This window comes from Pteropus medius, unplaced genomic scaffold (assembly GCF_902729225.1).
Source record: "Pteropus medius unplaced genomic scaffold, Ma_sr-lr_union100, whole genome shotgun sequence".
NCBI lineage: Eukaryota > Metazoa > Chordata > Mammalia > Chiroptera > Pteropodidae > Pteropus > Pteropus medius.
This window is the reverse complement of record NW_024356248.1, coordinates 2,252,167-2,280,108: the sequence shown is the minus strand read 5'-3', so window position 1 is coordinate 2,280,108 and position 27,942 is coordinate 2,252,167. Positions and strand designations below refer to the sequence as shown.

Here is a 27,942-nt window from a genome sequence, read left to right as displayed (position 1 = left end):
TGAGATGGGGCATAGTTTGCCACCTGTGGGCATGGAGTGAAGTTCTCCCAACTTCCCGAAGTGAGAAGTGAGTGAGCAGCACAGCCTGGGACAGACCGAGACAGCCTTTAATCAGGAAAGCTCAGCTGAGAGGACAGTGACGACAGTGACCGCTGGTGGCTCGGTCCCAGTGGAATCCCAGGCCCTCTCCGGCCCTCCTCCTCCAGAGCGGGAAGCTCAGCAGCCCAATCTTCCTCAAAAGACCAGAGGGCACGCCGCCCAGGGAGGATGCTGCCCCAGGAGGAGGCATGTGCTCGATTCCCATGGCACATTCCACGTGCTTCCTGGGAACAAGGCCACGCCAGGCCTGGGGGTCTTCCGTCCAGCCAGGAGTCCTGCAGGGCTGCGCCTCGTTGCCCCCGGAGCCTCTCCACACACGCTCAGGCTCAGGACCCCCAGCAGCGTCCTCTACCCAGTGTCTCTCAGGCACGGCTTCCTCTGTCCAGAGTCATGGAGGCCTGCTTACCCAGTAGACTCCTCCTCACTCGAGGTCCCTGTCGTGGGCTGCTGGGGACTGGGGCTGGCGTGGCCACAAGGGCTGCAGAGAGTCTGGACGTGGTGGGGGAGAGTCTGCGAGGCCTGAGGAGGGTGATGGGGGTCTCTGAGGGGATGGGGCCCGTCGTGGACAGGGCAGAAGTGTTAGTCAGGATGGCGGCAGGCAGAGAAGGCTCTCTGGACACTGTGTAGGCCCCAGATGCTGAGGACGAAGGCTCTGGAGTAACGGGGGGTGGCCCAGGAGCCCCGGGAGGGGCTGGAGGTAGAGTGAAGATTCCCAGAGAAACTGATGGCCCTGGTGAGGGTCGAGGAGACTGGGAGGTCCCAGGCCCCCCTGGCGGTGTGGCCCCAGGCCCCACAGGGGGTGAGGGTGAGGCCCGGGCTCCTGAGGGGCTCATGGGTGAAGTCTGCACATAAGACATGTTGGTCCTTAAAAGGAGCTGGAGGGTGTGGAGTGCTGGTCTCTGAGGTGATGCTGCAGGGGGGTCCGGGCAGGAGCTACAGCTGACGGGGGCCGCGGTGGCTCCGCGGGGGCTCCGCGCCGAGTCCCTGTCTCCATGAGCAGAGTGTCCCCGTCTTTCGTCCAGGGAATCTAGAGAAAGGTGGGGGAAACAAGAAACACAGTGACCCTCCCCCATGGCTGAGGCAGCTCCGGGACAAGCCACACTGGAGACAGATGCCCAAACTCAGTCCTCTGAAGGTCCTCGTATACCCGGTGAGGACCAGCTGGCTCTCGCCTCCAGGGAGAACAGACCAAAACAACACGAATGGAGGGAGGCCCTGCTAGGCAGTGGCCGTGTGACGTCGTGTGGGGCACACGACTCCCCCGGGCCTCCATTTCCTCGTCTGTAAGATGGACATAAGGATGAGGATTGCACGGGGTGCACGGGAAGTCTCAGCTTAAACCCAAATGTAAACTACGGACTTTGAGTGACACCCCGGGCTCGGGCTCAGAGTAGGTTCACCAACGACAACAAACGTGCCACCTGCCACGGGACGCTGACTGTGGGGAGGCTGGGCGTGCGGGGAGGCGGGGCACACCACAGCTCTCTGTACCTCCCGCTTGATTCTGCTCTGAATCCAAAACTGCTCTAAAAACATAACGTCTAAGAGAAAAAAAAAATCTCTCTTTTTAAAGTCTCAGCCTGGATCCCGCACATCATAAGGGCTGAACGCACAGGGGGAGAAGTCAAGGAAGGAAGAGCGTTGGAGAAGAGCCTGGTCAGGGAAGAGGCGGATGTCGTCAAACGCATTAAAACACTGGACCAACTGCACTTTAAAAATCATCGAAGGGCAGTCCCACAACGGCGTGAACGTACCCAAACCCACCGAATTGTAGACTTGGAGTATGTGAATTGTATGGCAGGTGAATTACATCTCAAGAAAGTTGTTATGGTTTTTAATTATCAAAAAAAAACCAAAAAACAAAAAAAACCCTAATTCGTAGTCTATTTCAATAAACAGTGGTTTCTCCTTCCAAGGAGGTCTCGTTAGGTAGAGGCAATATGGAGAACCAAGCTGAGGCCGTGTGTCCCCACAGAAGGAGCTGGTGCTCTGCCTCACGACTTTGGGCCTCAGTTTCTCCATCTGGAGGCAGGAGAGCAGAATGGGAAGGAGCCGGGGGTAAGGTCCAGAGAGACCTGGCCTTGAGTTCAACACTACCGACTAGAACAAAGCCTTAATTCAGACACTTATCTTCTCTGAGCCTCCTCATCTGCAAAACAGAGCTAACAGTAACGACGGCCATTCTCGAATGTTCCCAGGAGCATTTAAAGGAGCTCATACAGGTAAAATGCTCCATACGTGCCTGGCGCCTTAGCTAATGATTAGTCTCTAGAGCAGGGGGAATAATATCTATTGGCTTGCAGAGGCGTTAGTTGGTGGTGGCTAAACCAAAGAAGAATCTAGAAAGCACTCGATTCCTTTCATGTAATGGCTGCACGGGCTCGGGATGTCTCCAGCCCCCCAGTCCTCACAGCAGCTCTTTATCCACAGATCTGAAGAGCTGCCCTAAATATAGAACATCCTCCTCAAAATTCCAAAGGCATTGAAAGATATTTTATACACAAGGAAATCCAGGCCACAAATCAGTGGAAGAATTCACTGTCTCCCTCGAAGTTTAAAAAAAACACACAAAAAAGCCACATGTAAGGGACTCGACGGACACGTTAAATTGGAAAAATTAAATTCAAAACAGACAGGGTAGAGTTGGTGGGCATACAGATAACGGGCCACATCCCCACGAGTGTCCTCTTCCTCCAGGATCCCATCTGGCGATGTGCTGTGGTCACGTACCAGTTACCACACCATTCCGACGCTCCATGACCAAATTACTCCACCTATTAACCCCGAAGTCCAAACGCAACTAACCGAATTAAAGAAAAAGTTGTCTGACTGAAGATTTTTCACAGTAGGTCCATTATGGAGAGAATAAAAAATAAAGAAAGAAACCACCTAAATGTCAACCCAAAAGGCGGGGGGGTGAGCAACCCAGAATATTTGGGAGCTTTTTAAACGTCCAGCTGTGGGCCACATCAATACTTTGAAACTATGTGTTACGGCAGGCTGTCTGTGTCCCGGTTACACCGCAAAATAATCCACGTGGACGAACATTAAAGATGGAGGAAGACAAACAGAGGAGAATAATCTGTCGGAGTCAAGGCAGAGTAGGAGCTAAAACATTGACGTGGGGCTCAAATCCTGGTTCTACCGCCCATTGGCTAAGTGACCTTGAGCACGTGACTTCACTTCTCTGTGCCTCGGCTTCGTCACCTGGAAAATGGGGACGATACCAGTGCCGCTCTCAGAGAGACACTGCGAAAAAGGGGCTGAAGGAGCCACACGACGTTCCCTGACACGAAACGCGTGCTCAGTAGGGTGCGAGCGCTTACTCTTCTGCAAAGTGGATTCCGTTTCTAAATTCTAATCTCTCGAAAAAGAAAGCAAGCGGAGGAAGAGATTAAGGAAGAAGAAAATGGAGAAGAAAAAGGCACAGTAAACAAACGAGGCTGCCGTACGGCATGTCACAGCGTGGCAGGAGCATGGAGGAGGGTCAGTAAGCCGGGGCACGGGCTTGCGCTCCATGTGCTGGCTGTGTGACCTTGAGCGAGCCATGTTCCCTCTCTGAGCCTGGGTTTCTCAGGCTGGGCTTCTCACGCTGAAGCACAGAGAGGTGAAGTGACATGCTCAAGGTCACATAGCCCTTTACGAGTTCTACGTTTCTGGGAAGAAGAGCAAAGGGGCAGAAACTCCAGGCCCGCTTACCTGAGCAGGAGGAGCAGCAGTCCCCAGGGCGCACGGAGGGGTCCGAGCAGGCCCGCTGGCAGGGGACCTTCTCACAGCTCACCTCTCCCAGCTAGGGAAGAAGGATACACGTGAAGACACCCAGAGCACCTCACCCGCCCACAGCAGCTCCCCCAAGGGCCTCGTGCACCAGCAGTGGGACCCACAGAAAGATCCGGAGACAGGCTGCAGAGCTTGGCCCTCACCTGAACAACAGGCAGAGCCACACACAGCAAGGCAGCCTTAAGGAAACCACAAAGAGGGAGGGTACTGTCAGAGCCAAAGGTATTCTGGCAGGTAGTTAAAGTTGAAAATCAGCAGGACGAGGGGCTTACGCGTTGGCTAAGGGGCTCCGAGTTTTGCAAAGGGACAAAACGCAAGAAGCAGCCCCTGGCCTGGCAGCTCCCAGTTCCAAGGTCCGGCTCACCTGGCACGTGCACTGGGTACAGGGCTCATGGTCCAAGGTGAACACCTGGCCATTCATCACCTTCCTTCCCTCATAGTTGCAGTCTGCAGGGGCAGAGGAGACAAGGGCCCATGAGCGCACAGGCCCACCCAGGAGCTTCGAACGTGGGGCAGCTGGTCACACTCACCTCGGCACACCGGGCAGCACTCCCCGTCAGGGTGGAAGGGGTAGGTGCAGGTGATGGGGCAGTCCACAGGCGAGCAGGCCACTGAGCCCAGCTGCAGGACACAGAAAACACACAAGGCCCTTCGTTCTGGGCAGCCGACGGAACACGCAAGAAGGACAGGTCACACGGCCACTGAGAACCTCATCAGAACCACCAAGGCTGGTGGAGAGGTCCGTGGTGGGGGCAGGTAAGAGTCTATCTTCCTGGTAGAACACAAGCCCCACAAGGCCAAGGCCCTGGCCTTGTCTACAGAGTTCATCTACCAATGGATACCTGTCGAACAAATCTGCGAACTTCCTAAAAAAGGCGAGCACCAAAACCCCAGGAGAAGGACCCAGAAGCCGAAGCTCCCCGAAACACGTGGCTGTGAACGAACAGGGCCACTGAGAGGCCAGAGACGTTCGCCCCGAGTTTCTCAATGTCTCTGTAGACCCTGGCCCTTCTCCCACTGTGTCTGCACCCACCGCCAGCAAAGACCTTCCACCGGCTTTAAACATCCTCGGCGAGACAAGCAATGGTGATTTTTTTTTTTTTTCATTTTCCAAATACGAGCTGATAGGACTCTATCATAAACATGCTTTTTCAGACTGAGAGGCGGTACGGTTTTAGGGGTACAGTGTGCTTCCCGGAGCACAGGTTCAGAGCGGGGCATTCAGCTCCTGGCACTTCAATTGACTAGCTGTGGCATCTTCAGCAAATGGCTTTGTCTCACTGTGCCTCGGTTTTCCCACCCAGCAGGTGAAGCGATGGGGGTGCCTATCTCCTGGGATTCTCCCCAGGACTGAGTTCATGCACATAAAGGGCTGAGAGCAAGGTTGGCACACGACCAGGGCTGGACAATGCGAGTACTTTAAAGATTGGGGCGCAGAGTCTGGGGTCGGGATCCCTCACCTACACCCTCAGCGAGAACCCCCGGGTCACACTTCATACTGTGAGGACCGCCCTGCCCCCCAAGACCCTCCCTGGTCACCAGAAGCAGAGGACTTTAGCCGGGCAGAGTGAAAAACAGTTCTCTGGCCCTGGGTAAAGATTCACCCTGGGCAGGGCTGGAGGGAGCCCACTGTCACCATGACCCAGAAGTGACCTTTCTCTTGGAGGTCTCTGGACTTTGCCTCCAGGGTTCAGGAGCTGGTGGCAGTCCCTGGGGAGTTTCCGCAGACAGGGGTCAGGTCTGGGTGGCCGTACCAGGCAGATGCAGCTCAGACACGGGTCCAGCAAAGACGGGAAGGTCTGGTTGTTGTGGAAGACTCTGCCTGTGTAGGTGCAGCCTGCCAGAGAGAGCACGGGGTGAGCACCCGCCACGGGTCGGGGGCAGTCACCAGGCTTTGGTCAGGGCGAAGGTCCCAGGCTTATCTGGGTAGCAAAGGTCAGGCCAACTGCCTCCCCGGGCAGCTGCCCCAGGGGTTGGAGAAGGGACGTGTCTGGACTGGAGGCTGATATTTTGTGCAGGATTCATCAGAGGGGTCAGGGTGTCTTCACTTTGGGGTTGCCCGCTCCCCCGCCCCCCACACCCAGGGCAGAGCGTGTCCTCCTCTACCCCTCACCAGGTGGGATCGGGACAGAGGGACTGAGAGACACAGCCTGGGTGCCTGGCGCCGTGCCATCCTCTCTGCTCCTCCCCACTCAGGAGAACCCCAAACCTCACCTTCCAGAACGTTCCCCCATACCTCTCCCCTCTCTGCTTCCCAATACCTGCAGAGGCCCAATCTGTGCTGCTACGCTGATGAAATGTATTATGTATATACTAGTAAGTATAAAAGCCGGTGAGGGACAGCAGGAAAACATTTTAGAAGGAAAAAATACATAATATGTACCTATTATATGTTACATATAGATATGTATTACAGATACATTATATATAGACGTAGATATATAACTTAAAGAGACTAGAAAGACAAAACCATGAGGGTAAATGTAGTAATGTGGGCCCTTTTTAATTTCTTTTTTATTTTTTCTTTCCGTATGTTCTAAATGTGCTGCAGTAAGATGGAAAAAGGTAAAAATTACTATAAAAAAATAAAGTCTGGCTTCTGCTTTCTCTCATTATTCTTTATTGTCTCACGGGTATGGCCTCTTCCTTTGCTGCCTCACCCAGGCTGCAAGCTCTGCACGTCTGCACATCTCCTTCCAGCTCCCAGGGCCTGCGGCGGGCAAAGCGCTTTGCGTCTCTGAGCCTCAGTTTCCTCATCTCTAAAATGGGCACGCCCCAGGGTGGTTGTGCAGGCGACCCAGGATGACGCCCGTGTGACGCTTCTCACGGAGGGGCCCACAGCAGGGAGAGCCCGGATGCGACGGGCGCAGGCAGGTGCTCTGCGGCCCCCCATCAGGGGTGGGGAATTACCTGCCGAGCAGTCGGGGCAGCACTGTCCAGGGATCCGAATCGGGTGAGGGCAGGAGTCCACGCAGTCTGTCCTCTTGCAGCTCACTGAGCCATCTGCCTAAGAAAGGAGGAACTTCACCAAGATCCTACCTGCGATACCAGCCCCCGCCTCCACTCTCCCAGAGCCCCCCCAAAAAGGGCGATGCTGCCAACTGGCCGAGGCTTGCCCTAAGAGGCGCCAGGACGCGGTGGGCAGTGGCAGGTCCCAGCCAAAGAGGACCAGCTACTCGGGAAGCGGGCGTGAGCCTTCCGGAAGGCCCCCGTATCCACGGGGAGGGTAGGCGATTGCTGGGGCTCCATCTCCCCAGCTTCCTGTTCCTCTCCAGTGGCAGCCAAAGCTGCAGCAACACCCCACCCAAATTCTGCTTTCAGGGTTTCCCTGGAACCCTGGCTCACCTCAAACCTATGGAGTAGAACAAAATTCCCATTTTTATAGAAAACTATTCCACCTGAAATGTCTATTTCAGGAGACATTAGCGCCATATCTACTCTCCCCTTTTTTCTAAGAATCTGAATGTTTACAAAGCTTTTGTGTTAGCTTTTTTTTTATATAACCTGAGTGTCCTAGATGAGTCATAAAGGAGAAAAAAGGCAGCTTTTTTCGTCCCAACTCCAGCTCTAATGAATCATTTCCAATTTTTGTAAGGGTCTAAGGCTTTTAAACAAATGGCGCGTCAAAGGGACTTGAAGGCTGTGCTTCTCACACGCGAATGTGCACGCACACATCGCCGGCAGTAAAATGCAGATTCTGAGCCGGGAGGTCTGGGCGGCCTTCAGAGTCTGCGTGTCTACCAGGCTTCAGGTGACACTCATGACTCCGCTGGTGCAGGGACCTCATTATGAGAAACATAAAGCTCTCAGGGACTGAAAACTCCTTTCAAGTAGAAAGGAAAAGTCAACATGGACTTAAACAATGAACTGAAACAACTGTGTTTCTTGGTAAGTGGCTGTGTTTGCACGGCTGTCAATCTGACGCAACCTCAAGCACCCTCTCCTTATCCAGTTCCGATGCGATGAGGTCACACGATTCATGTTAAGGAAAGAAACACGGCAATTTCAAAGGCAAGGCCTGCACAGCTGGCTGCCCCAGTTCCCTGTTATCTGTGTCGGGGAAAATTAGGACTCCTATTTCCCTATGCCAGCAGCTCCCCATCCAAGGGCAACGCGCCACACGCCATCCGTAAGGCAGACTGCCGAGCCCCGCTGTCCTGAAAAGTCCACCAAGGGTGGAATAAACTGGGTCCCAACACTTTCTGTAAAAATGAAACTCGATGGTGTAGGAGCAAGGCTGAGGGCGGGCCCCAGGTGGCCCAGCTTCTGGAGGGGCAGGGGTGTCTGGCCCATGAGGATCCCCGTCAGAGTGGTGAGGAGGGGCTGAGGGGGGAAGAAGGGGCGGAGCAGCAGGGAGAGCCGCTGAAGGCGCGCAGGTTGTCATTCACCTGGCAGATGCATAACTCACAAGGATCACCGGGAGACCAGATCTGTCCAATCGGAAACTCAACCCCGTTGTCATCGAGAGAGCAGCCTGGCCAGGGGACAGTGAGGGAGAAAGGATGAGTGGGCCGAAGTGCCGAGGAAGGCCCTGAATGCCCAGCAGACCTACAGCACCGAGGGCGGACCCCTCTGCTCACTTATGCTGTGTAGACAGCTCCCGGGTGTACACTCAACCTGGAGTGGCCCACGGCTACCTGTCTAGCTCCCTCATTTAGTGGGTTTTCCCTCCAAACATTGACCTGGTACACACAGACACACTCACACAAACATATGCACCCATAAACACATATTCACACACGGAGAAACCATTACGCACAGACACACATACACAGATATACACAGACACATACGCAAATACACAAACACACACCGACACACAATTACACAAATATGTACTCACAGATAACTGCTCACATGCAGACACACTTACAGACACACACACAAACTTACACACTCAGACTCATTGCAACAGTCTCAGTGGATACAGCTCAGCCTCCCTCCTGGAGGCACCCTGGCCTGTGTTGGGTGCAGCCCAGGGAGGCAGGGCTGGGGCCCCTCACCTGTCATGGGCGTGGGCTCCCGGCAGGTGAAGCAGCACTGTCCAGGGCCCAGCCACCACTCCTCACGGGGGCAGTCCAGTTCTGGACATGGAGTGAAGGAACATTCTACTTCCCCATTCTGGAAGAAAGCCAAGAGTCATGAGCCAGTGAGTGTAGCTCCCAAGCCTTGGGCCACGGGAGGGCTAAAGAGGAGGGCTGGCAGCTGCCATCACCCCACTCAAAGTGACAAAGAAATCTCCATGGGGCAGGAGAGTGAGGAAGGACGAGTCCTTCACTGGGGCTGGGGTGAGGCTGGGGGTTCCTGAGAATGTGCCGGCTGTTTGTCTGGAGGGTCCCCCGCGGCCCCAGCTGCAGCCGCCAGCATCTCTTCCCCTCACTCCTGCAAAACGGCTTCTGTGCAGGCTCCCTGCTCTCGCTGCAATCTGTCACGATGCAGCCAGAGAACTTTCCCACACACCAGCCTCATCACATCACGCCATCACTTAAAACTCTTCCCCAGCTCTGCCAAGTCCAAGACCGTCAGCCTGGCTGGCAAAGCCTTCTGCGACTGAGTCTGCCACCACCACCCCTAAAGTAATGCCCTTGGCCAAAGGAGGCCATATCTTCCAGGGGCCTGGATGGTTCCTTCACCCTCTGACACCCTGGGGAGCAAGGGAGTATACTCGGCTGAGATGCTGGAGGTATAGGAGCCCCGCTCCCGGGGCATCGGCCTGCGCCCCATCTTCACCCTGCTCCTTGCCCCTCTCCCGCTTCCCTCACGGTTCCCCTGAGAGCAGTCCCTCAGAAACTCACTTACAGAAGCATCCCGCCCCAGGCCCTGCCTCTCTGAAGCCAGCCCAAGTGCTGTCCCTGCCTGCAGCCTCATCTCTGGCCTGACTCAAATCTGTCATGTGTTCCGTACTGCACACTATGCTCTCTCTTGCTTCCTGTCCTCTGCTCACGCAGTGCCCGCTGCCGGGCACACTTGCCTCAGCTCCTTACCTGATTAGTGCTGGTCATCCTTTAGGTCTCACCTTAGCATCCCTCCCTCCGAGAAGGTGTCCTTGAAGCCTGCAAGTCTGGCTAGGAGCCCTGGTCACCTGTCCATCACCCACCCAGGCTATAGGGTCCCTGACAGAGGAGACTGGGGCTGTCTTGTGCTTAGCTGTGTCCCCAGCTCTCAGCATTGTTCCAGGCACACAGTAGGTGCTCTATAAATTGCACTGCTAAAGGAGGAACTTCAAGGCCTTGGTGACTGCGGGTCCCTTAGTCTCTTTGCTACCTCATCTCCCTTGTGTCACATGGCAGCCCCCCTTACCCACGGCCAAGGCATCCCAGGACAGTCTTTCACCCTCTCCCCGTCACCCACCAATTCAGCTCCCTACCTGGCAGACACAGGTGGTACATTCGTCACCACCGCCACTGAATACAGCCCCGTCTGCATACCACCGGCCATGGAAAAAGCATCTCACTGCAGAGAGAAAAGGCAGAAGCAGCTCAAGGTCTTTGAGAGGGGGCAGAGGAAGGAAAAGGAGAAGAAACGGGTAGTGGGGGAACCTGGAGATGCTCACACACTCCCATGACACTCCCCACCACGGCCCACGCTCGCTTCGCCCCTCTGAACCCCTGACAAAAAAATGTGCTATTAAAAACCGACAGAGAACGAAGCACGTGTAAAATCAGGTCCTTAACTAAAAAGGCAGGGGAAGCCCAGAATAACCAGAGAAGAAGAGAAAAGAAGAAATGAAAAAAGACCGCTCCAGACACCTGAGACGGCTCTGGGAACCGTGCCACCCAGGGGGGCGGCTGGGAGGGTTCAGCAAGAGCCTCTCATGTGAAGATGCCTCACAGGTAAAAAGAGCCTGAAAACCTGGCCACGCCCGCCCGGTGTCGGTCAGACGGCCCCGGGTCCAAATCCCAGCTGCGCGCCTCACTAGGGAGTAACTTTGGGCAGGTGCTAAAGCTCATTAAGGCTTCGTCTTCTCATCTGCACAAAGGTTTGATACCACTTCCTACCTCGTAGGGACGACATTGCCTAATCGCCAAATTTTTAATTTAAAATAATATAAACTTTTAAAGTTAAGAAAAAAAATTTTAAAGGGCACCAGCTTTGAAAGGTAGACTTGAGTTCAAGTCCTGCTCATCTACTAACTGGTTGTGTGTCTTTAGGCCTCAGTTTCCTCCTCTATAAAATGGGGCTATGAACAGTACTGAGATCAAGGGCCGGCAAGTGCCCCACGCGGCAACAGCACGAAGCTGGCAGGGAATATCTGTGCCAGGGATGAGGTCATCTCAGGAAAGAAAATCACATTTTTAACAAAAGACCAGCTCATTCGTGGGGAAGGGGAGGCACCCTCTCCAGCTCAAGACAGATCGATGCCAAGCGTGAACTTAAACTCCTTCCTGCCTGCGTTGAAGGTGTTTCCCATGGCAGGGGACAGGTCAGGCCATGAGCTCAGTCTAGCATCCGAACCACATAGTAGGTCCTCAGTTAAAACAGGCGCTTTGAAATGCTTCAGTTGATCTGAGTTTCTAAAGCAAAAATCAATCTCTCTCCACTCTCTTCCACTCATCTTGCTCCCCAAAACATACTCAAAAGACACCCCTCCCCCAAATACACAAGGAAGCTAAATGCCCCCGCCTCTCCCCTGACTCAAAGTCATTTACCTGGAACACAAGTACAGCAGTCTGGCTTTGGGGAGGTCGGACAGGGGCCAGGGGGACATTCTGGGGAGATGCAGGACACATTTCCAGCCTGAGGTGAGAGATGGGGGGCGGGGAGGAGAGGAGAACCAGGCTCTGACGCCCTTCAGGCCCATCGAGAACCAGCTCACTCCATCCATTTCACGCCACACCTCAGCTTTCCTGTCCAGCACAAAAGCCTCTGAAAGAAAGCCTTCCAAGACACTTAAATGCCACCACAGTCATGACAAAAGCAGTTTGCAAGGAGCCGGTCCCCAGCATTTATTATGGGGTGGTTTAAAATATCTCCCTTTCCAAGACGAGGGCTGGACCAGAGAGCAGGGCGTGTCTCGCCTTCCACAGCATCCCCTCCCACGGCCTAGGGAAGCCGTGGAAGGATGCTGATAGAGGCTACCTGCTCCACCAGAGACACCTTCCTGTGCATCTGAGTTTTGAACTAAGTGCCTATATTAGCTATTCGAAGAATCAAAGTTAGAACTAAATTTTAAAATTTTAAAGTGAAGACGAAAACAAACTCCTGGCTTTGGAGCTAGCCAGACTCGAGTTCCAGTGTCCGCTCTTCCGTTATCAAGTCATGTGACTCTGGACAAAGGATGTCACCTCTCTGAGCCTCGGTCTCCCTATCAGTGAGGGGACGCCGAGGATTATGTGAAATGAGATCGTCCGTGAGAGCGCTTGGCCCCTGCATATGTGTGGCCCCCAGTAAGACCTCAACAAAGGGTGGCAGGAGCTGTCTATGTGCCCCATCCCCACCTCTTACATGGCAGCTTCCGTCATCACTGCCACACCACGGGCTGCTTTGTAAGACGGTCACAGGATAGCAGGGAGAGCCCTGGCTTTGGACGCAGACAGGCCTCGGCTCAAATCCCAGCTCCGCTCCCTCCCAGCCTCATTCAAGGTCAGGAAAGCTGACCTTGAAGAGCTGCCAGAGCCTCAGGTGAGGAGATGGGTGAAATGCACCAAAGACCATGCCTGGTACACACTGGGTGCTCATAATCGAATCCATGTGGCCACCTCTGGCAGTGTCTGGCACATAGTAGGTGCTTAATAACTAATCTTGAAGGAGTGAATTTACCCAAAGCAAAATACTCTTAACAAGCTGAGTCTGGTAATGACCCTCCTCCCTCCCAAATGTGGATACCTTTATTGTGCCGGCAAATATTTTGCCTGGAGAGAAAAACAGCCGCCCTGGTGGGAAGTTTCCAAGGGACTTTTGTCCCCTCCCCTTGCTAGACAGATGGACCCTGTTTGCCTGTTGGCTCTTTTCTGCTCAACAGGCACCTCTCTGACTCCACAGACCTGCAGGTTTCACATTTTCCCCCAGGCTTTTAAATTCGACAGGTTCCGACCAAAATCCACAACCTGAGAACTCTCTCCCTCCATTCAAGGAGCTCACCTCTAACATCCCCAAAAGGTTAAAAAAACACCCAAGAGGCTTCAGAGATCCTGTGATGCTCACCAAGCAGACACAGATGGTGCAGTTCTCCGTGGGAAGTGAAAACACATCCCCTTCAGCTCGTATGACGCCACCGTGAAAGCAGCCTTTGAAAGACAAACAGAAGTGGAGGGGCCATCAGAACTCTTCAAAGCAGAGGAAGCTTGTGATCTCATTACTTTTCCAGGCATGATGAACCTGGCGCCTTCTCTTACTGGCAGGGATGCCCCTGGAGTGACAGATCCAGATGCCCAGAACTGTGTGGTCCTAGGACCCCCGAAGGACTACCAGACACCCACGTAGGTTGCCCTGGGGACGTTTCCATTCACGTCCAATAAACACAGAACTGGGTTGGTAGCGTGGCATTTTAGTCCCATCAGGCAGGAAAGGCAGCCAGACGGCCATGAGTTCGAAACCTGGCCTGCTCCTTCAGTTACCTCAATGGCCTTGGACATGTCACTCGACCTTTCTGGGACTCAGTTGTCTCTCCTGTGAAATGGAAATGCCCTGAAGGGGACTTGGAAGGATCCACGACTGTAGATGTAAAGTGTCCAGCATTTTACATTCAGGGCTCAGTGCTGACACTGTACAAGGTCCCGATTATCATTCAGAAAATCAATAGGTGCATTTTCATTCTAACCCTTAGGAAGACTTTTTTACCGCTGCTCAAAGTGCAACAACCTGGGCATCTCGTCACCATGGAAACACCGAAGCTTAGGCCCCTCTCCAGTCCCACTGAATGACAATCTGCATTTCAACAAGACCCCAGTGATGCCTGTGCACAGTGTGTTTTGAGGAGCACCGTTGAAGGATCTGTTAACATGTGGGGTCTTTATCCTAACAGCAATAGGAGGCAAATGAAGAACTATAAGCAGATCGCGGGAGGGAATTGAAAAGGGGGCAGAATTTACAAAATGATTACTCCTCCGGCTGCCGGAGGGGAACTGGCCAGGGGAAGGGGACTACAGAGTGGATTTGGAGAAACTCACTGAATGAATATATAAATGAATGAATGAATGAAGCTCAAAAGGGATCCCCAGAAGTCAAAAAGCTCTCCTTGAGATATGATATCATAGCATAGACCAGTAATTCTCAAACTGTGGTCCCCAGACCAGCAACCAACAGCATCACCTGGGAAATTGTTAGAAATGCAAATTCCTGGGCCCTGCCCACACACACACCAGCTAAATCAGAAGCTTGGGGGGGCGGGAGGAGCAGGGACCCACCCCGGGGACCCAACCGTCAGGTGATTCAAAAGTACAGGGAAGTTGGAGAACGGCCTTTCAGCTGCAGAAGGGCTGGGGAAGGGCAGAGGTGGGACCACACTGGGAACTCACAGCCCCGCCCCGGACCAGCTCCCACCTGTGCACGATGGGCAGCACCCTCCATCTCCAGAGGGAATCGGGTGAGAACAAGCAGCTTCACACGTCACCTTTTCACAGGTCACCTCCCCATCCTGGAAGAAGCAGGAGTTCCAATCACCACAAGGCCCCAGACACCAGAGCAGGGCAGCCCGAGGACTCCTCACACCCACCTCGCACCAGCACTGGGAACACCCCGGCTCTGTCCAGCGGCTCCCCAACTCGTACATGGCTCCCAGGTGCCAGCAGGCAGAGGGCCCTGGTGCCAGCCGTGGGACTGTGGGGTCCATGGGCAAGGAAGGGGTCACCACCGCCTTCTCCTGGAGTGTTGAGGAGGGTTTGACGGTCCCCAACAGGGGTGCTCGGGGCACCGGGGTGGCCATCAGGGTGGGCAGCAGCCTCACTGGGGCAGAAGGGGAAGATGTGAGTAGTGTGGGGGTGGGCGACGGCAGGCGGGTGGTCCTGACTCTGGCTGGGAACCCCGGAGCCCCAGAAGGAGGGCTGTGTCCTGGGGAGAAGGCGGGCCGGCCCGCCTCTGGAAGGAGCAGCAGCGTCTTGGGCGGGTGCTGCAGGGGCTGCAGGATGGCAGAGGGGGCGAGCACGGCCTTCGGGAAAGCTGAAACGGAAGCACAGGGGTGTCTTGAGGGAGGTAGCAGGGGCAGGAGGCAAAACTGGGGACCGGAACTCAGCTCCATCACCATAGCCGCTGAATGTCTCTGGGCCAGTTTCTTCATCAACATAATGGGTCTAATACCACCCGTTGTACCCCTAACCTAGTGGGGGTGCGAAGACGATCACACAAGAAGATTGATGGGAAAGTACCAAATAAGCAGACTAGGTTACAAGTTGGGAGGGTGGCCCCTGCCCTCCATGCATGCGCGGCTTCCCAGGAGGGGCTGCTGAGGCGCTCGGAGAACTCGCTATGGACTAGAGAGAGCGCCTTCGGTGCTGATACGACATTATACGTGTTTACAGGCACACTGGTACAGTGTGACAGAATGGCCTGACACACCACCGTACAAAGCGTCTACCCCTGGAAGGCCAAGTTGCTACCAGACGCCCACATAGGTTGCCCTGGGGACGGTTCCATAGGGACTCCTATGTCACGCGCTCCTCATTGTCTCTTTCCATTTGGGGGATAAACGGAAGGCCCAGGGAAACGGTGAAATGAAAAGGGGTTAAGAATGGATAAAGAAGTGGAAGGAGGAAGCCAGGAAGAAAGGACAGCGTTGGGAAGATGACTCAAAAACAGGTCCAGGAAGAGGGTCAGCCTCTGTGGGCGTGGCCCGGTCCCAGGAGGGCGGGGCCGGGAGTCGAGGCAGAGTTGGACGCTCACCTTCACAGGACACGCGGTCTGCTCGCAGCCTGAAGCCAGGTCGGCAGGTGCACAGGAAGCTGCCCACGGTGTTATGGCAGGAATGGTGACAGACGCGCCTCTCCAGCGGCCTCCGGCATTCGTTCACATCTGCAGGAGAGCCTCCCTGCCACAGCTGCCTCGTTGGGGGCTGCCAAGCCTTTCTTCCATCATCCCTTAGCCAAAAAGGCTGGGGAGTCTCCTTGCCATGTTCTTACGGGGTCCATCCCTGCCCCAGGGTGCGGGATGTGACTTAGATGTCTGAGAGTGCGGTTGAAATCTATGCTAGTCCCATCGTAAGATTCATACATCCAGTAGGCATTTAATGGATACACCAGTGACTCATCTCCCAGCCCCAGGCAGCAATGATTAAGTGCTGGCTGGAGGGGTGAGACCCACTGGGAATTTCATCTTCAAACCTTCCACCACCCCCTGTGTTGGATGTCAGATGGTGTGGCCCCCTCTGAAAAAAGAATCTCAAAAGTCACTGTACTGCTCAAGGCAGGCTTCAGGACAAACGCCACACTCCACTGGAACAAAGACTTTTTTCAGGCCCATGGGACCCCACCTTCAAACCCATGAGCCAAGCTCGAGCCAAACGTGCCAATCCCTTTCAGGAAATTTCTGCCCATGGGCTGAGAAAATAGGGGTCTCCTTCTAAACCAGAGGAACCAAGACATAACGTGCTTTATTTACCCAGGGGAGCAAGGCAGCCAAGAAAGTGGGTGACCAGAGAGGAATCCTTAGGGTGTATCTGGGAGAGGGTTGGAACAGAAGCATAACAGGATGAAAGTGGCATGTGGCCAGGAAAAGCCAGGGTCTTCCGTGGGGAGCCATGCCAACCCCAGCAAAAGGCAGGCTCTGAGCAAGGGCTCCAGCGGGTACAGGTTCCAGGGGACCAGGAGGTCCAGACCGTTGACCTTTCCCTGTCCCTGGGCTCGCCTGTCCATCCTCCTGATTGGCAGCCTGAGTGTGAAGACGACAGGGTCTTCCCGACCTTACCTACACAGGAGTGCTGGTTGCCATGCAGATGGAAGCCAGTTCTACAGGAACACCTGTAGCTGCCAATGCTGTTTTTACATCTCTGCTGACAGGGGGTCCCGAGGCATTCATCCGTGTCTGGGCGGAAGCAGGATAAGGCTGGAGCTCTCTCCTCACAGAGTCTTGGAAATATACGGCCCCCTCTTATCTCTCTCCTCGCCATCTCCTGTCCCACTCGGGGCCACTCCTCTCTTTCTCACTGTCCACCGTCAGGGTATCAACTCCTAAGTCCTCCTTGGACCAGCCACTCCCTCCACCCTTACTGCCGACCCTAGCCTGGGCCACCTTTGACTCTAGTCTGGAGAAGAGCAACAACCTCATGCACCTCACTGCTTCTACCTGTGCTCCTCCCGAGCCAGCCTCTACACCGCTCCCAAGACGTCTGACCAAAGGGCACCTCTGATCGCCCCCCGGCCCCCCACGGCTCCCACAGACACCAATGCTGCACCACAGCTCCCGAGCCCTGGGCTGCCTTTTCCAACTCCTTCCTCGCCCCTCACCTTCGCTCTGCTTAAATCCGTGCCATTGCCCAAGTATACCACGCTCCCGTGGGCCTCCCCCTTGGCCCACGTCCTCTTGTCTGCTTGAGCTGCCTTTCCCACCTTGTCTGACTGAAAAACTCCTACTCATACCTCAAAACTCAGCTTCTACAGCACCTCTTCTGACATAGCTTCCCCTTGCTGGAATTTGAAATTGTGAAAAACTGGATGTTATCTGCATGTTCATCAATAAGAGTCAGTGAACTATGGGATGTTTGCTCTGCAGAATATCAGGCGGCAGTTAAAAGGAACGAGACAGATCTGTTGACCCTGGTGGGGAGATAGCTTCCAGAGAGATCACTGAGCGGGGAAAAGCAAGTCCAGGAATGGCCAGGTACAAATTCCAGCTCTAACATGATCTTGGGCAAGTTATTTCATTTCTTTAAGCCTCGGTGTTCCCACTGGGGAAATGGAAATAATGCCACCTTCAGAGGATAATTTTAAGGATGAAATGAGAAAATGCATCTATAGTATTTGGCACAGTGCCCAGACACGATAGTTCAGGACTGTGAGCTGCTCATCTCTTATTATCATCTCTGTCAAGTGCATGTGCGCGTGTGTGTACACGTGTGTGTGTACATGTACTGGGAAGAGGCAGGCAGGGCACTCAGCAGATTGATAACCAAGTGCTATGGATGAATTTTGATCCCCAAGTTCATATGTTGAAGCCCTAATTTCAACGTGATGGTGTTAGGAGGTGGGCCTTGGGGAGGTGATTAGGTTTAGATGAGTTCTGGATGGTGGGGCCCTCATGATGCGATTAGTGCTCTTATAAGAAGAGACACCAGAGAGATTGTTCTCTCTGTCATGTGAGGACACAGCTGGAAAGCAGCCATGTGCAAGCCAGGAAGAAGGCCCTTACCCGGAACTGAATGGACTGGCACCTTGATCTTGGACTTCCAGCCTCCAGAACTGAGGATATATTTCTGTTGTTTAAGCCGCCCAGTCTGTGGCATTTTGTTACAGCAGCCTGGGCTGACTATGATACGGGGATTATTCTCTAGGGAAAGCAGAGTACAGGAGTGGGAGAGAGGGCCTGGAGCTAGAGACTTTTCAAAATTCATGAAAATTTCAAACGCACAGAAAATAATATTGCAGTATCAAGGAGGAACTTTCGTCTTAGCTGCCTTGTTGAAGAGAGAGTGTTTTCTTACCTAACTTCTGTAAATAAGTCATCTTGAAAGAATGAGTCATTATTTTAAAAGATCTCTCCCATTCTGCTCACTCAGGAGGACAAACCCCTTCTCCCGCTGGCCCCTGCAGCACTCACGCCCTGTTCCAAAGTTGTTCTGCTCTCCACCCCACTGGGGGCAGCTGGAGGCCAGTGTCTCCAGGGCCCGGCCCAGCATGGGGGCAGGTGGAACAAATGAATGGCCCCAGCATGCATGCCTCTCCTACAGCCCCTGGGCGTGCTGTGCTCACAGCCCCCTCTTCGCAGTGGCTTCCTCCTTCCAATTTGTCTTCCCGACCCTGGTCCCGCCTCTCCCCAGGGCCTCGCCTCGCCCCCATCCCTCCACCCTGCAATGATGGCAGCAGCAGTTTCTTAGAGAGCCCTGGTTCAGAGCCCAGACCCTAGGGTCAGAGCTGCCAGGATTCAAACTGAATGGCCCTGGGCAAACCTGTTGCCCCACCAGTCAGGTGGAGAAGATCACGGGTCCACCTCAGAGGACCGTGGTCAAGGTGAAATGCACAAACACAGGCAGAGCAGGCCCTGGCAGGGCCACCCAGTGGACATCAGAGCCCAGCAGGAGCAGCGGCAGTGTCCGCGTTGCCCGGCCCTGAGCCGCTCACCTTGGCAGCTGTGGCGGTCGGCGGAGAGCTGCATGCCGGGTCCACACTCGCACACAAACCCGCCTTCCGTGTTCACGCAGTGGCCCTCGCAAGAGGAGCTCAAACATTCGTCAATATCTGAGAAGAGAGAAAACACCCTTGTACCACCCACACTGAAAGTGGTTGGGGTGGAGGGAGAAAATCTACTCCACGGGGACCCCGCGCCCCTACCCCATCCCGGGAAGAAAGACCAAGCACTGGGAAAGTCATCCTGCTGTGCGGGAAGCCCCAGAAAGAAGAGGCCGAGGGACCAGGCCCCCCTCTTTGAGCCCCGCAGACCAGATGACAGAGAGGATGGCTGAGACAGAGCCCCTGCCGGTGACCCCACTCGAGAGCAGAGGGGCGTGGGTAGGAAGGCTGATTAACCCCCTTCGATGTTTCTTGAGTGCTACTCGTGAGCAGCAGACCTGAAGGGAGTTGTCGAAGACACAGCTGTGACTAGGACATGGCGCTGACTCTCCAGACGGTCGTAGGCTGATAACGTAGGAGCCGCGACCCACACCCATGAGAGACCACACGTGGCTGGGTGATATGTGCCCTGCCAGGGAACGCCCGGCCGCAGCAGTGGCAGCGTGCTGGAGACGTGGGCTAGAGGGCCAGGAGGCAGCAGCAGCAGCAGGGGCCCGTCCACTGGAGGGAGGTCTGAGGGGCTTCTGGGAAGCACAGGGACTGCCTGGGGCCGGGGCTGGCGCAAGCGTTGGGGGCAGTGGGAGGCAGGGCTGGACAGCCGGGGTAAGGCTCCAGCGTGGAGCTCCAAGGAGTCTCCGAAGCTTCCGCCCAGGAGGGGTGGCTGGATCCAAGTAGCGCTTCGGGGAGGTTCGGGCCTGAGGGCTGAGGGGGCTGGGCAATGGCCCTTCCCGCCCCTGCCTCCCCTTCCTCATCTGAGAACCAAGAAGGCTCTGGAGGACCAACAGGACCAGCTCTGCCCACTCCAGTCGGCACCCGAGTCCCCCACCCCTCGGGCCCCATGCTAGCCGAACACCTCCACTCTCCTTACTTGCTCTTCCCACAGGCAGCCCCTTCCAGACCTCTCCCACCGCCTCTATGAAGCCCACCCTGACTAACCCCACCCCGCCGGGACTGCTGTGGCTGTGGTCTGTGCCCCCTGCCCTGTGCTGGCTTTGACTTGGTTCTCTGGCTTTTCCTTGGTCCAGTTTGCCTCTGTCACAAGAAGTGTGTGGGTAAAGTACCCTCCATGAAAGACAGGGGAGGGCGGATGGCTTCGATGAGCCTGGAGCACGAAAGCTTTCATGAGCTGTTGGACCCAAGGGTTCTCCTCCTGGGAGTAATCAGAGATGCTGACAAGAAGCCCTTTACTGCAGCATTACTGACAGTGGCACTGAAATTACAGTAGCCACATACGCAACTGTTAAAAATTATGTCGTAAGGACTATTTCGTGCTAACGCTATAAAGTTTAGTGAGAAAAATCATGAACAAAAACTATAAAGTATAATCCCAGTTTTACACAACATAAAGATATGCGTGCTTAACACACATATGCGCACAGGTACACACCCCCGAACATGTGCGCCCAAGGAAAAAGGCAGAAAAAATAACTTCGTTTTTGTAACCAACACCTCCGGGTAGAGCCTTCAGGACACGCTGGGTTTTCGTCCACCTTTCTATCCTTCTTTTATTTTCCAAATGTTCCGAAATGAGTTATCTTTTACTTTTGCATGCAAGGGACAAAACGTGATTTTTATAACATCGAACCTCAAAGAGGGGGTTTCAGCTCTCAGGAAACATACGCAAGAAACCGGTCACGGTGGCTACCTCTGCGGAACACGTAACAGGCTCGCCCCGCGGGAATTTTTTTAAAATCACGAACAAACGATATCCTTACAAAGCAGTTCTCGAGTTTTGCTTTCCTCGTCTTTCCTATGTCACTTTCCCAAGGGACTCTTCCACGGTCCCCTCCCCTTCCAGTCTCACCTCGCACTTCGACAGTTCCGGTCCCATCACGTGCTACTGGTATTGTCTCGCCCCACTCACACCCCGCACCCCACCCCTAGCTCGGTTCCTGGCCCAGAAGCGGTGCTCTCTACATATTTGTGAAACGGCAGAAGACGTCGCCCTTGGGTCTGCATGCCTCCCTGCCCTCTCTCTAACTGCAGAGCTCGTCCTGGCTCTGCTCTTCCATCCTGGCAGGACAGGAAGGGGGACGCGATTCTCGCCCGCCCCTCCCCCACTGCGCCCAGATCTCTCACCGGTACACCTGATGCCGACAGCTGTCTCTGTCATCGAGAAGCCCACGGGACACACTCGGGCCACCTCCTGACAGCCACCATGGTTACAGGTAAGGTCACAGCCGTACTCCCCGCAGGGTCCATGGGCTTCTGAAACGGGCAGCGAGCATGTGAGCATGTACCATGCCTGAGTCTCGGCCGCCCGTCCTCACTGGGGCGCCTCCTGGATTCTGTGGGGAAGGTGCCTCTGGAGGGCACACAGGCCTGAGTTTCCATCCAGCTCTACCACTTACTAGCCGTGTCACCCTGGGCGAGCCACTAACTTCTGTACCTCAGTTTCCTCACCTATAAAATGAGAATGAGAATGTCTGCCTAACGGGGTTGTTTGAAGACGATGTGCTTAGGACCCACGTGCCTGGTGCATGACGCATAATCCCAGTGTTAGCAGAGTTCTTCCCATCAGCCATTGCCCACCCCAGTTACCTGGGCAGGTGGCCCCTTGCTCTCCATCCTGGCAGGAACAGATGTTGGGAGCAATACAGATGCCACTCCCGCAGCCAAACGAGCAGAGGGCTGAGAGGAGAGATGCAGTGAGGGAGTGGGGGCTGGGGCCCCCTCAGACCAGCCCAGGGAATGAGCACCCTGCTGGGGAGGATGTTTGGGACACAAGGACAGGCACTTACGAAGGGTGCAGTGCCCGCTGCCCATGGAGGGCGCCCAGCCAGGGCAGCAGCCACTCCCGAACCCCGAGAGGCAGACGTGCGGGCCCAGCCGGCGTCTGCAAGAGAGGAGAGAGCACTGTCCACGTTCTGATTGGTCCACAAAGCAGTGCAAGCCTCCCAGCCAGTCAGAAAGTCGATCGACAAACGGTTTTTGAGACCCTCTGGAGGGGCAATGGGAAGTTTCCAAAGAAAAATGACCCTGACAGCTTCTCCTGAAAGCAGGACAAAGATCAGGACACCAGTGTCCTACAGATACCTGCCACATGAACACAGAGCAAAGAGTGGCCAGGAGATTGGGGCTGGGGCCTCAGCGCTGAGGAAGAAACACGGCAATGGATGAGGAGCCCCAGGGATGGCTGCCTCGGGGCCTTTGCACCTGCAGTTCCCACTCTCAGGAAAGGTCTTCCTCAGATACTCTCCTAGCTCATTCTCTCCTTTTACCCAGGTCTCTCTGCTCATGTCACCTTTGCGGAGAAGCCCCTCCTGTCCACCTTCACCTTGCTTTATTTTTCCTAATGACATCTGCTTCCTGGGACACTACGTATTCATTTGTTGATCTGTTCATTGTCCCTCTCCGCTATCAGTCCTTGAAGAGAAAAGGTTTCATCTTTTTTGTTCACCTCCTCACCAAGGGCAGTGCCTAACACATAGTAGGTGCTCAATAAATGGCTGTTGAGGGGAAAATTGAGACAGGAAGCCAGCAGAAGAGGAAGGGGGACGGCAGCCCCAGAGGGGCTGGACAGACATCATTCCCCAAGTGACATCTCTGGGGTGAGGGTGGTTATGCCAGTGAACGAGCCACTTCCCCACCTTCAGGGACTCCGGGCAGACAAAGAACCAGGTGATAACAACGTACTGTGACGAGTGCCACAACGGAACTGACTGTGATGCCCCAAAGAGGGTCAGAGGAGGCTTCCTGGAAGGACAGCATCTAGGCTGAGGCAGAGGAGAGGCATAGGGGCAGCGGGTAAGAGCGCAGGAGGGGAGAAGGTGCTCCAGGCAGAGGGAGCACAGGGCACAGGCCTGGAGGGGGACAGAGACAATGAGTGCAACTGGTTCTGTGATGGGCCGGGCAGAGGGTGATGCGGTCCAGTCTGGTTTCACTAGGAATCCTGGTGCAACAGAATAGGGATGAGAACCCCTCCCGACCTGTGCTCCAGGGGCTGACGGGGATGCTCTGCCTGGCAAGCAGTCCTGGAACACCCACGATGTGCCAGACCCAGCAGCAGGGCTGGGGACATGGGTGGACGAGTCAGACCCACGCCACTCCTGGGGAGAATAATCCCTGTGAAAGGTGACAAGTAGTCTGAAAAGGGAAGCTCAGGGCACAGGGTCGTGCAGAAACGTCTGCAGAAAACAGACCCTGGTGTCCCCAAAGGGCCTGTTTGCTCTCTGAAGTCTTACAGAAAAAGAGGGGGCCCTGGGGGGGAGGGGATGGAACTGGTAGTGGTGTCTCAGCCACTTCCCCCAAAGGAGCGATTAAGGCAGCAAGCAGTAAGCAGCCTAGGACGGAGGAGCCGGCAGCTCCAGCTCCTCAGACCAGGCTCTGAAAGGGACTGGGAGGCCACCGAAGTGGCAGATGTTAAGATGCCATGGAGCCTAGCAGAGATACACTTTCAGGTGGGCCGGGGCCAAGCGCCCCAGAGAGCCTCCTAGGGCGGGCCCTGACCAGGAGACAGGTGGCAGGAAGGCTCTGGAACTCCGTGGAGCTGGCCCGATTGGAGCAGGAACTGGCGGTGGTGGCAGAACACACACGTGCGAGCCGCGAGCCTGGTGGGGCCGCCTCCTGCGCGCCCCGCGAGGCGGTGGCCGTGGGCCAGGCCGCCGGCTGACACCGTGTTCCCTCGCTCAGAGCATCACGCACACACCGCTCGGCCCGTGGCCGCCGGGCCTCCTCCAGGAGGCGACCCGAGGGGAGGGCGGCATCAATCGGGAAAGAGCAAAGGGACAAACACCCCACCCCCGCCCGCGGGGGAGCACACAGGCGGAAACCGAAACATAACCCGAGACCCCAGCAGTTCCAAGGTCCACAGGGTGCGCGTAGCCTAGACACGGAAAAAGCCCCCTGCCCCGAACGGGCCGGCGCCGCAGGGGGCCAGGGCCTGCCAAGGCAGAGCCTCTGGCACGTTCGCAAGTGAAGCCAGCCAGTCTGGAGACCAGGTGGCACGTCCCAGGCTCCCCTCGCCCCAGGTCCACGCTCCAGGGCAGACTCAGAAGGGCTCGCCCACCGCCTGGATCTCCGTGCCCCCGCGGACCCAGCCAGGGCAGCCCCCCGAGAAGGGCGCAGAACCGGCAACCGTGCAGAGGCACAAGCTGCTGTCTCTTTGTCTGGACGGACCCCTGGGCTGCGCCCGCGCGCGGACAGAGCCCCAGAGCGGAGCCCGGATCCGCGGCTGCCAGTGGCTCCCGGCGCCCCTCCGCGCCTTCCCGCTCCACGCTGGGAGTGCCCCCGCCGCGGGGCAGGGGAGGGGTGCGGGGCGCTTACCTCTCGGTTGCAAAGTGCCCGGGCGGCTTCCTCCCGGTGTAGCCGCGGGCCAGGACCCCGAGCAGCAGGAGTACAACGCAGGCGACCCGGAGGAGCAGTCCGGCCCACATGACCGGCGGCGGCGCGTCCCCCCGGCTCGCTGGTCTCCGGCGAGGCGCGCGGGGGAGGGGGCTGCCGGCCCTCGCCCCTCCTCCTGGCGCCACGGGGAGCGAACCAGCGAGCCCCGAGCTGGCACGCGGAGCCGAGCAGGGGGGCTGCGGACGCCGAGAGGAGGGGCAGGGGGCCGCGAGGGGACGCAGCACAGGGCTGGGGGTCTCCCGTACCTCAAAGCAAGACACAAAAGGCAGCGCTGCCCGCCCGCGGGTGGCCGTGGAGCCCTGGTCAGGGTCAAAGATCAGGGACCCCTGGGGGCGGGGTTTCGCCCTCGGCCCACACCCCTCGCCTGGGTTTGGGAGTCGGCTCCCAGAGAAGTCCTGTGGGCGTCAGACTGAGGCCCAGGGAGAAAAGAGACTTCGGGAACGAGGCCGGTGCTGAAGGCGTGCGTCCCGGGCGTTGCTGGTCTCGGTGGAGCCCAAAGTGCCCGTGTCATCAGAAGATGGGAAGCGTGGAAATCCATGCCCAGGACTCTGGGCCCTTTCGCTGCTGGGCAGTTCTAGGCCGGCGTTCAGCCTGCCAGCAGGTCTGCACCCTACCCCTGAATGTGCCAGTCAGTGGGTCCACCTGCTCCCTGGGCAGGAATTACTAAGCCATCGTGAACCCATAGACTCCTCTTTGCTCCTTTCTGCAGCTGCCCCAGGCCACAGCCGGAGAGGTAGGCAGAGAAGGGGGAGCAGGTGGTGGACGGTCAGGATCATTCAGCTGGGAGAAATCTGCGAGGATGACCAGAAAGCTGAAATTCTCCCTTCTGCTCTGTTGGGTTATCTTCCCCACCATCAGGACCCAATTAGTCAAGATTTGCTTAAATACTTCCAAGCATAAGGAACTCACTACCTGTCAGAAGGGAGACCAATTCCGTGTTGAATTATTACAGAAAGTATTTTTACTTCCCACCTAAATAACCCCAGTTCGATTGGTCCTGCCTCTGCAGTTGCCTTCCCACTGGCTACCTCAGCCTGTCACTGAGATCCTTAACACTGGTGGCCACAAATGAACATGGTGTGCCAACAGTGGCCTGGACTCTTGCTTCCTTTGTTCCAGACACCATACTTTCGTTAGCATGGCCTAACATCGCTTGGCTTGGGGGGCAACCCCATGCTGCTGCTAGTTCCTAACAGTTTACATGAAAGGAAAACCTCAGGTGTTTTTGTTATCATGTTTTTACATTGTTGCTTATTAAACACAAGCTAAGCTGATGTCCCTACCTGAAACCTGTGTGGTTGTTTTTGCAGATGTTCAAATGTAGGCTGGTTCTGTCACCGGGTTAGCTTTGATCCATCTTCTACGCTCAGCAACAAATTCTCAGCAAGTAGGTTGCCAAATAGTCCATATCCTACGATGAATGCAGCTTCCATATTTTTGTCCATTCTGAGTCCAAAGGTCCCTCAGAATCTTAGGCCATCTTTCCTTTTTATCTCAAACATCTGAAGGTGTACTTTCTCCCTCTACTGCTCACACGGCATCCCTCCCTGCTGCCTCACGGTCCACAGTCACGAATCTAGCCCTGAATTATTCAACAGGGGTAAACATAAAGCCCTCCCTTTTCTATCGCCCTTATCAGTCCTACCTAGACCACCACTCAATGTCAAATAGGTGCTCCTTCTCCTCAGCCCCAGAAACTACCCACAGATTCTCATTTACACAGGACACGGTTCCTTTTACACACCTGTCACACCTCATGCCAGCTCCTCCCACACTCCCTCACACCTGAGAGCTCTACTGCTTCATGTAGTCCCACCCTTCCATCCTCCAGGGCTGCCCTGAACCTGACAGGGTCTGCTCCATATTGGCCAATGAATAGCTGAGATGCAACTTAGTGCTTAAACAAAATCCTCATCCACCCTCAGGAGGAGCTCAGGGTTTTTAAGACATCGTAAATTCCTGAGCATTTCGAAACAACTTTGTAAACAGCGCCCGACATTTCTTTCATTTCCCAGTTTCTGACCTTATGGCAATCATCTTGCTCCTCTTAACACTGTGTTTTTTTAGTTTGCTTTTCACTATGTTCTTTATCTTATCCTTTGGTTTGTTTGACCTGAGGCTCAAAGTTTGGACCCTGAGAGTCTCTAACTTAATATCAGTCATCTTCAAAGACAAGTTTGGGCACATCCCTTAGCTACAGTTCTTCAGGAATTCCTCCCCACTTCTGTGGCTTGTGGCTTGAGCAACAAAAGGGACCCTCCACCGAGGGGGAGGATCTAAGTTGTTGTTGGCTGAAGAAAGAAGGCCTCTGGCTTGTGACCCTTCCAAACGGTCATGTGATGAGTCAGTTTCTATTATTCTCCCAAAGGTCCATTCGTGAGGAGGCCTGGAGGAAGGCGAGCTCATCAGCACTGACACGGGAAGAAGCCCTTCCAGCTGGCTGTAGCAAAGGCCCACAGGCAACCTTTCACCCCTGGAGTGGTGATTAATGGTTTTTAAGGCGAGAGTGTGGGAGTGTGGCAGCAGAATGTCAGTTTCCAAAAGACTGCTGGAATTCAATCCTGAATGAATAGACCCAAGATTGAAGGAAACAAAAACTCTAAGGACTCCACGAATTCCAAAGTCAAGACTGAAGTCACTGATATGTAATCACCTACTACTCGATGTAGGTCTCCGTGGCTGCAGGTCAGACCACGACAATGCACCAGAATACATCACATTACATCCGTCTTTCTGACCTTGGCACCTTATAGTCCATTCTCCCATCTAAGATTAAGATTTTTAAATGATCACGATCTGGAGACTTTTGCTTGCCTGCCTCATTAATGCTGGTGTCTGGCATGGGGATAGGCTTTTTCAATTCAAACCATGACTTAAAAGAATTCAAATCACAGTGTCCAGCTTCAAGTTCAAACTGTGGTGTTTGAGATGCTGATTATTATTTTCCCTTAAGACCTTTATCCCCCACCCTCAGAAATCCCAGGAGAGTAAGAGAGAAAGAATGGTAATGAAACACAAGGACTGCCTCTAGGGAAGGAAACTCACTCCAGAAGACCCCCAAAGCAGAGATGCTTCTTTGCCCTTTTCCTTTTAAGCTAGAATCTCTCAAAACCACAGTTTGAACTTGAAACCACAACTTTCCTGACACTGTATCAAAGGCTGGTCTTAAAGGAGCCAGCCAATATGCCTGGGATCAACCCGACTCCATGGCTGGGACAGAGCAGCCTTTATTCCCACCGGGTCACTGGTGGAAACGTGGGCCCAGACACTATGACCCACTGAGCTGAAAGAAGCCAGGCTCTGTTTGCTAGACAGAAAGGTGAACCCCAAATGTGCCCTACTCTTC

The 27,942-nt window shown here is 55.0% G+C and overlaps 1 protein-coding gene across 1 annotated transcript; it reads right to left on the bottom strand.

Annotated features, from left to right (window-relative positions):
* Positions 1-86: 86 nt before the first annotated feature.
* On the bottom strand, positions 87-27,867 carry VWCE (von Willebrand factor C and EGF domains). Its single transcript, XM_039860483.1, is given in 21 exon segments — positions 87-563; positions 566-1,126; positions 3,799-3,889; positions 4,244-4,326; positions 4,410-4,500; positions 5,634-5,716; positions 6,790-6,886; positions 8,268-8,353; positions 8,883-9,000; positions 10,247-10,332; positions 11,529-11,616; positions 13,024-13,106; positions 14,362-14,455; positions 14,534-14,976; positions 15,697-15,825; positions 16,717-16,833; positions 19,086-19,202; positions 21,333-21,461; positions 21,795-21,884; positions 21,995-22,089; positions 24,519-27,867. Coding segments are annotated over 21 exon segments (2,853 nt in total). The 5' UTR covers positions 24,629-27,867; the 3' UTR covers positions 87-501.
* Positions 27,868-27,942: the final 75 nt, after the last annotated feature.